Source organism: Helianthus annuus, chromosome 13 (assembly GCF_002127325.2).
Source record: "Helianthus annuus cultivar XRQ/B chromosome 13, HanXRQr2.0-SUNRISE, whole genome shotgun sequence".
In the NCBI taxonomy this organism is placed as follows: Eukaryota; Viridiplantae; Streptophyta; class Magnoliopsida; order Asterales; family Asteraceae; genus Helianthus; species Helianthus annuus.
This window is the reverse complement of record NC_035445.2, coordinates 136,474,131-136,483,599: the sequence shown is the minus strand read 5'-3', so window position 1 is coordinate 136,483,599 and position 9,469 is coordinate 136,474,131. Positions and strand designations below refer to the sequence as shown.

The 9,469-nt window shown below is 35.7% G+C and overlaps 1 protein-coding gene across 2 annotated transcripts; it reads right to left on the bottom strand.

Moving 5' to 3' along the window:
- Positions 1–476: 476 nt before the first annotated feature.
- Positions 477–4,324, bottom strand: LOC110899425 (ribosomal RNA small subunit methyltransferase nep-1). Of its 2 annotated transcripts, none has more exons than XM_022146311.2 (7): positions 4,205–4,324; positions 3,793–4,098; positions 2,474–2,711; positions 2,260–2,370; positions 1,941–2,023; positions 1,149–1,206; positions 477–765 (listed from the first exon to the last, which is right to left on the bottom strand). In XM_022146311.2, the coding sequence occupies exons 2-7, from the start codon at positions 4,087–4,089 to the stop codon at positions 686–688; spliced, it is 867 nt and encodes a 288-aa protein (XP_022002003.1). In that variant the 5' UTR covers positions 4,090–4,098; positions 4,205–4,324; the 3' UTR covers positions 477–685. The 2 variants fall into 2 exon arrangements, with proteins under 2 accessions (XP_022002003.1, XP_022002004.1); XM_022146312.2 differs by having other exon boundaries at positions 3,793–4,128; positions 4,205–4,313.
- Positions 4,325–9,469: the final 5,145 nt, after the last annotated feature.

The following is a 9,469-nucleotide window of genomic DNA, read 5'->3' as shown; positions in this document are numbered from 1 at the left end:
CATCCTTGTAGATTTTTACAGGTAATATCACATAACCTGATAAAAAATATACCAAACAAATAATACATATAACAGAAAAACTCGATAAAATTCATATATAAAATAAGAAACCGGATTTTTAAAATCCGGATTGGATCCAATGTAAGAAGATCCGGAAAAAAATAATGCGAGTTGAAATTTTTTGAAATTCAGATTAGATCTGCCGGATCCCACCGTATTGTATCCAGTTTCAAAAAAATCCAGTTTCCCCATCAATCGGTTTCAAATTATTTTTCGGATCAGTTACAGATTCGCATGCCAGTGGCTGGCAAGGGTTGAACTGCGCGGTTTTTTTTTTCGGTTAAACCAATGAGTTAGGTTCACATACTGTTTACAATAAAGGTTTATACGATTCTTAAATTAAGTAGAATTTTGAATATTTAGAAAAGCTAACAGCTTGGAAACAGAAATTACTTGTATGACTGAACCACTAGAAATTCATAACAAAGCTGGAATCTTGAAGATTTTACACTTAGAAAATCATAAGTAGCCAAACCTACAGTGTTTTAGGTTTCTGAAAGTTAATAGCCGAAACGAAAAAACAGTTGAATGTCAAAACTGGATCACAAATAAAAACATGAAAATTATCTTAAAAATGTCATCTTTTAATCATGTATCAAAATTACAAGTAAAAGTAGGACCGTGTTCATACAATCCCGTGTTTGCGCTCCAAGGCATTGGTTATCCTTGTAATGCAGTATGCCGCACTCAACGGATACCCAGAAACTGCAAAAAACGTACCAAGATTTAGAAAATAAACATAATAACGGGCGGCAATTCCTCACCCAACCCGAAACTAATAAGGTTTCGGAGGTTGTGTTAACAAGTTTAACCCAATTATTAACTTGATTACAATCCCTTTACAACTCGTCAAACTGTTAACAGCCCACCAATCTGTTTACAACACGACAATCTGTTTGACTCGTTTAGATAAAAGGGTCGTGTTCTGGTTACATGATTTTAAGTGTGTTCGGGTTAGAATTGATGTCTTTAACATATAAATATATGAGTTATTTTCGGGTTCAGCAATTCAATCTGCGAACCCGACAAGATTGACACCCTACATCTTAAGCAGTTTGTAACGTTATGCATGTATAAAACGAACGTACTTGATATAAAATCCTCTATGTAGTCGCATTCGATTTTGCCATGGGCCATTGCACCAACCTGAGCATTAGATATGTTAAGATAATATTTTCCAACAACCAATTGACGTTTGGAGCCGTTGACCAAACTCGTTTTTCTTTTTTTTTTTTTTTTGCAATTCAACATTATTCTTTTTAAAATGCCAAAAGAACACTAGACTTTGCATAAATGAGCAAGTTAATAGACGGTAAATGGCAAGTATGATTTTTTTTTTCTCCACATATATACAATTTGTCTACACTTGTATGTTATTACAAAAAAAAAAAAAAAAAAAAGTTTCTTTTGGCATTCTAACGATGATTTGTTTGGAACGCCAAATATTGAATTTAAAATAAAGAGTTAAATGCCATTTTAGTCCCTATGGTTTGGGCCATTTTGCCAGTTTAGTCCACAGATTCCATTTTTCTCCTGTGGGTCGAAAAAGGTTTCACCGTTGCCATTTTAGTCCACTGGGTTAACTTCATCCATTATTTTTGTTAACGAGAAGGTCAATTCGGTCATTTATATGGCCGAATTCTTCTTCTAGTTAACAAAATTACATATAAAATCACCGAATTACCTTTCTCGTTAACAAAACTAATGGATGAAGTTAACCCAGTGGACTAAAATGGCAACGATGAAACCTTTTTGGACCCACAGGCGAAAAATGAAACCTTTGGACTAAACTGGCAAAATGACCCAAACCACAGGGACTAAAATGGCATTTAACTCTAAAATAAATTAATCCTATACTGCTTGTGACAATAATTACATACCACAAAAACAAGAGTTGCATCGTTGTCCACCGTGGCCACATAATCATGCATATCAACCAACTTTTCTGAACTATGCGAAAACCCTGCTCCGCAAAACGACATTAGATATATTTTTTTTCGCATTGTAATAATAAGTAAAAATGTAAAATAAAAAAGTTCTTGTGAAAAGCTATGCAGAGACTGCTATAATTCATAGATATTTGATAAAATCGAGTGTTTTATGTAAACCATTTAAAATCAACATTACAGATTATAACGGAACGGTGAGAGTAATATTAAATCAACCAAAAGGATTGAGATTTGAAACAAAATTACAAACCTATTTTGCGAGAATTGACCGGGAGATACTGAGTTACAGGATTCTTAATCACACGCAAAAGCTTTTCCCGTTTTCCAACAGCCGAAATACTCAGTTTTTGAAGTAGCTGCACTGTTGGTATCAAGAAAGTCAAACAGTCAAAGTTAATAAAGTCAAACAGGTCATAAACGTTTACTTAGGTTAAATTCTTTAAAGTTACACCCATTGAACTTACACATGATTCCAGCAAAACGTTTAAACGTCCTTGGAATACGAACATGAGGTTTGATTTCGATAAGTACACCTTTTTCGGTTCTCACATACAAAGCTTTTAGTTTACCAGCTTTATTCAGTGGGCTATCTAAGATGTTTAATATTGCCTGATGAGAAATGTCGGGCCGGTACTCTGCAGGGTTTCGGTTATTTTTCTTCAGAAAATTGGCGTGATCCTCTGAATTCAATAATTGATAACTCTGAACAAACAAAAATATAAAATGCATCAATAAATGGCTTTATAAAATAACCACAAAAAATGTTGAACTACAAGAAGCTACCATCATAATAGGATCCATTGTCCAAGTTCAGCAAAAAGAGAAATGGGTTCTACATAGGGCTTCAAACGAACCAAACGCTCAGCGAACGGTTCGACGGGAAGTTCGTTCGTTTATAAAGAACAAACGAACACGAACAAGAAATTTCGTTCGTTTAGTTAAATGAACGAACATGAATAGAGGTCGTGTTCGTTCATTTATATTCGTGAACGTTCGGTAACATGTCCGTTTATGTTTGATAGTTCACTGATGTTTTTAGTTTTTATATTTTATTTAAATACTTCAAAATTCCGACAAATAAAATATTTAACAAGTGTCAGACTATGGGGTATGGGGCTTGGGTTGGGGTGTGGCCCCTTGGGGCGGGAGTTTTAAGCCGGGCTTGGGGCGGGCTAGTGGTCCTATGTGGCGGGCTCCTATTCGCTTGGTGGCCATGTGTCTTTTTTTAATAAACTGCCAAGCCAAGCCCCAACCCAAGCCCCGCCATACCCCCCATCCAAAGTGGGTTTGAGAATTGAGTTTTGAAATTACACGTGTCAACCCATGCCCCAAACCCCCGCCCCACCATACCCCACAGTCTCAGTGTATAATATATTTTGTTTTCATAAACGCTCGTTTGTGTTCGTGTGTTTCCATTTGTGTTCATGAAAATTAGTTTGTGTTCATTTGTGTTTATGAACGTTGTTTTCGTTCGTTGCTTAAAATTAACAAACGAACACGAACACATCCATTTTCTTAACATACAAACACGAACATAAAATCTCGTTCGGTAAGTGTTCACGAACAGTCCGTGAACACATATATTTGTTAACAAACGAACACAAAACAAGGTTTCATTCGGTTCGTTTGCAGCCCTAGTTCTACATATATAGATTCATTAAAAAAACTAATCTAGCAACTTCATTTACCATTTTTTTTCAATTTTATCAAACCACATCAATCACATCATGATCAAGCATAAAGCACCAAACTTCAAATAAAATAAAAAACACAAAAATCTAACCTTTCCCACTTTAGCAACTTCCAAAGAAGCCTTTTCAAGAACAAAAACAACAGAAGGAGTATTCTTATCATTCCCCTGTTTCTCATTCAAACTAACAGGAATCCCCACAAGTTCTTGTGCAGCTTCTTCTGCTTTTTCTTCATCTGATTCTGTAACTCCACTCTTCAATTTCTTCTGCACACCCTCTTCTTCTTCTGATTCTTGTTCAACATTTTCTTGTTCATCTTCTTCTTTATCATATATTTCTTTTTTGTTTTTCTTCCTCTTGTGGCCTTTAACTGCATATGGTCTCACCATCTTCTTCTTCTGTTGTTTGTTTGATGAGAATTATAAGTACTGGTTTTGGGATAATGGGTGTTCAAATTAGTATGAAAAACAGGGGATATGTATGGGTGATGATGAAGAATAGTACCTTGGAGTGAAGAGCGGCAGAGATTGAAGAGTGGTGGCGGCTGCGTGGGTTAAGTTTCGTTTCAACTCGTAGGTATTGAAGCAAATCGGCAAGGAAAAAGTATTAACCGTTTAAAAAAAGAAAAAAATATTAATAATAGTTTCTATAGTTAAAAGGAATGATTTTAGTCAAACTCGTGCATTTGGGTTTTACCTATGATACCCAAGTTTGATTTCATTTGAGACGGTTTATTCCCCTCTGTGGTGGCTCTTGACTCGTCAAACTCTAGTGAGGGTGAGGTATCTGTGGGGTTTTTTCCTGGACGTCGGTCACTCTCTGATGCCAGCTGGGGCACGGTTAAGACACTCACGTCTGGTCGAAGAGAGGCACGTCGTTAAAAAATTGTGACACCTTGCCGTTAAAAAAAGAGTTAAATTTTGTTTTAGTACCTGCGGTTCGGATAACTTTGCCAGTTTAGTCCAAATATTTCATTTTTCGCATGTGAGTCCAAAAATGTTTCATCGTTGCCACTTTAGTCCACTAGGTTAACTTCATCCATTTTTTATGTTAACGATAAGGGCATTCAGTCATTTTATATGTAATTCTGTGAACTAGAAGGGCAATTCGGCCATATAAAATGACCGAATTTGCTTTCTCGTTAACATAAATAATGGATGAAGTTAACCGGCGGACTAAAATGAAAACGGTGAAACCTTTTTGGACCCACATGCGAAAAATTAAACCTTTGGACTAAACTGACAAAATGACCTAAACCACAGGGACTAAAATGGCATTTAATTATAGCAAAAAGAGAGAGCCCGTTACTCTATAACCTTGTGACATTTTGGGGATGAGCTAAGACTTTGAGACCAATAGATCCTGGGATTTGATTTCCACAATGGGTTTTTTTCCCATATTTATTAAGCTTACTCCTAAATTAGATGCATTATGCCTAGTGGAGATGGATATGATCGGGTGGTTCCGATGGTGTCACGATTATACTCCAGTGGTCTGTCAGTAATCCAAATTTATCGTCCGAAAAAAAAGAGACAGGAAAAGAATGCAACATCTGGCTAACATGCGACTATCCTACTTAGTAGATGCATATGCTTCTTAACGAAGAAGTTTCAGGTTTAAAGATGGAGAAAGGGAAATAATGTAGGATTATTTGTGTAATATAGTAGAAATTACATTTTTTGTTAAAAAAAACAAAAAACGAACGTAACATCGATCTTGTGCACTCCTGCTCAAGCAAACCTAAGTGTAGAGTTCTCCTCTTACCCATAAGAATCGTGCATAAAATGTGTTGGTAATATTTGCGGTTTGATACTCCTTATGAACCTAGTTTCACTTTTGTCCACGACCTATGTGGAAGTTGTCTAGTGTGTTTAGAGGTGAGCAAAAAAACTAACCATAACTGAAAAACGAATCGTGATATTAAACATAATCAACAAAACCGATCGGTTATAGTTAAGTGAATTTGATTAACCGACCATTAGGTTATGGTTATGGTTAATGTAACTTCGTTAGCTGAGATTAACCATAACCGAGATTGGAACCTACATAACCAAGCTTGGAACACAACAACCGAAACATTGACCAAACTTAATCAAAACGACCCGTAACCAACCGTCATTTATGATTATGGTTAATCTTCCATAATCGAAACTCGGTTATAGTTGTGGTTTGTAACACCCCAAAATCCGAATGTTTATAATCGTTAAACGTTCTCGTATGGTACATCAAGAAATGAATGACTAGGTTATTTAACCAAGTTAACAAAATGGCAAAAACAATTAAAGGAATGAAAGTTATGCCCATTTATAATTAATGACAACTTGAGGGGCTAAAATGGGTTAAATTGAAAGTTGAATTAATAAAAAAAATGTCACTCACAAACACACACACACGATCGTGTGTTCTAGAGAGAGCAGAAACTCTCATGAAGCCAAAACCCTAACTTCATCTAATCCATCAAATTGGAAGGGTAAACGAAGCTCAAATCCAGAACCGAACACGAATTTGTGATCACCTATACGAGGGGATCATAAGGTATGTCTTAAATTCTAGTTTGGTGATTATCCACGAAGTGGGTTATGTTGTAAATCGGGAATTGGAATGAAATTTAAGCATGAGGATATGTTAGAATCATAATATAGAACATGGGTTATGCATTATTTAGGTTAATTTGACGTTTAAAGGTGAAACCCATTAGTTATGGTGAGAATGATGAGTTGAATCATCATCCATGTCTAATTCTTGTTGCATGTTGATTTTACTATGTGGGTATGATGAATTCTTGTTAAATGAATTGAAAGAAATATGGTGTTGATATCCTTGATGTTATGTATGAATGATAAATACTAATTAGTAAGAGGATTGGATGAACTATGTATGAGATTAGGAGAATATGCATAAATTAGTTGTACATTGTGCATTAAAAGGTGTACGCACACGTTTGATGAAATGCCTAGTATAAGCTAGCATGTGAAATTAAACGTTAAATAATGGATGAACATGTGTAGAGTTTGATAATAACATGATTGATGACAATTAAACATGAGAAGATACATTGAAGAAGGATTTAGTAAGATGGGATAGTTGATGGTATGATTTGGGTTGAATTATGCATTAGGAGTTGCACTCTATGCTTGAATGATGAGGTGCATATCATGTGTTGGACTAGTGACTAAATGGTGATTTTGGATATGGATATGCACTAAATGGTTAGTTTGTGGACTTACTAGTAAAGAACAATGTCGAGATTATGTCAAATTCTAGCTTTGAATATGGTTACCAACTATAGAATCATGATTATGTTAGTATGTGTTGAGTTGACGATACGTGTGCATATATGTAATTTGTTGATCATGTACTTATGTATGTGTGTGTGTCCTACACCATGATTATGAAATGTAAATGGTATCATTGGTATGGTCGACTAGGTTTAGATGAGTATATGATCATATGATAAAAGTATGTAAGTAAGATGGTTGACTTTCTGAAAGTCAACAATGTATGAATAGCACGACTAGGTCTTTGGATGCACTTACAAGGGTAGAGAGATCACGGGATACAAGTTAAATTATTTAATGTGCTATACATGATGGTGAATGAAATTAGCATGGATTAGAATAAGTAAAATTGCTAATGCGAGTCTTATGCATGCTAATAGTTATTTAACGAAAGTCAAGCAACCGTTTGGGTTGTAATTGAATGCTAGTGTTGATGAATATATGTAATAACAATGTTTTGAATATGATGGCATGAATGGGTAGGAGTTTTCACTAGCATGGACCAAAGAATGGAAGACTAACGGGTCAAGCGGAGGCGAGGAAGCAGTCATGAACACTAACGCTTAAGGTAAGTGACTCCCGACTCACTTCGTAGTATACATAAGAATTTTATTGTTTTTGAAGGAAGGGAAATTATGTATGGTATACAATAAATGAAGGTATTAAGATAAGTAATGATCTAGATAGTCGAAGATAGTTTGTGGGACCAAACGGGTCGAATAAATAAGTATGAGTGAGGAATTGGTAATAAAAATATGTAATGATTAAGGACCCGGGCAAGGGTTCTTAGGCTAATACGTAAGGAATTGTTTTACGGATGTTTAGGAACAAGTTTCAAGTGAAACGGATGCAAAACGAGCGAGTTATGCGAATTTTAGTGTGAAAATGGGGTGCTGATCTGGGCACCACCGTAACTTAGGGTGCCACCGTAAGCTACGGTGGGAGCTGGAACCTTATTTCTGCCGTAAGGCAGTTTAAAGCTGTCGTAGGGTTTTGGGGGCCACCGTAAGCTACGGTAGCCACCGTAGCTTACGGTGGAGGGCTGATGCAAATGTGTAGTTTATGAAGTTCCTTGTTTTTCCTTCGATTTCGTATCCCATGAACCCATTCCAAGCCTCGTTAAGCATTTATAATGTTCCTCAACCCTACCAAACGGTTATGCAAGTTACGGGTGAGTATGGAACTCTTTCTTAAGACCCGAAACATACCCAAATGACACTTTAATTGCGTTTATGATGGGAGAGTAAAGTAGGGGTGTGGGAGCGAGTATGCGGGGTAATGAACTAAGTATTGGATATGCATGTAAAGATTTAACCTTGTTCCAATACGATTAACAAATAAATAAGCAGGTATAAGAGTGGGTATGAATACCAAGTTTTGCATTTATGATACGACAGTAATTCATGGGGAATTAGGTAAGTGGTATGTACGAGTTAATAGGTATGGATGAATGTATTTATGTATTTATGTAAGCATATGTACGTGTGAGTGAGGGTATACACATGAGTAGTTATGATTCGTTTTATGTATGCATGCAAGTGTGTATGTACATCTGTATGCCAGTAGGTAAGTTCGTATGCTCGTATGTCTTCAATACGATTGAGTATTGACGTTAATGACAGTGTATCTTGAGAATGTAGAATAATACAGGTAGCATGTTGAAGTCTCACAAGGGAGTGGATACTCAGACGGAAATGCCTAAATGCGAAGGATTACGAAATGGAAAGTGAAAGTGTATGAATATTGTTATAGGTAGAGGATCCTGTACAAAGTGGGACTTTTGTAAGAAGTGTGAGAAATAATTTGGGAGTGACAAGTGTCCTTTATCCTAATTAATTCAAAAGGGTATATTAGTAATTTAACTTTCTTATCATTTAATTGTTTTCAAAGATAACTGCCAAAAAAAAAAAACTTGCGATGAGTTTTTATAGGGATGAATCAAATTTTGAATTAGGAGAAATTTTAGGAAACATTATACATCTGATTGTTTTATCTTCTTCATCATCTTTTAATCGCAACATCTTTTAATCATATATTGTTCATGGCGTGGTGTTTTAAACATCTGGATATATTGTTCATGGCGTGGTGTTTTAAACATCTGGAGACATTGACTATGATTCAAGTCATGGTGTTTTATCAGGAGACATTGTTCATGGCGTGGTGTTTTAAACATCCGGAGACATTGACTATGATTCAAGTCATGGTGTTTTATCTGACTTGAATTCCAGATAAAACACCATGACTTGAATCGTCTGTTTGTTTGATGATTTACAATGTTTTTTGGATTCCAGATAAAACACCATGACTTGAATCATAGTCATGGTGTTTTAAAATCTGGGAATATTTTGTATTGATAAAACACCATGACTTGAATCATAGATGTTCTGGGAATGTTGTGTATTGATAAAACACCATGACTTGAATCATAGATGTTTAAAACACCATGCCATGAACAATGTCTCCAGATAAACACCATGACTTTGAAGCATAG

Coding starts and splice junctions, on each gene's coding strand:
- LOC110899425 (XM_022146311.2), bottom strand. CDS start 4,089: ATGGTGAGACCATATGCAGTTAAAGGCCACAAGAGGAAGAAAAACAAA. Junction 2,712..3,792: donor AAGTTGCTAAAGTGGGAAAG/GTTAGATTTTTG, acceptor TTGTTTGTTCAG/AGTTATCAATTATTGAATTC. Junction 1,207..1,940: donor ATGCAACTCTTGTTTTTGTG/GTATGTAATTAT, acceptor TCTAATGCTCAG/GTTGGTGCAATGGCCCATGG.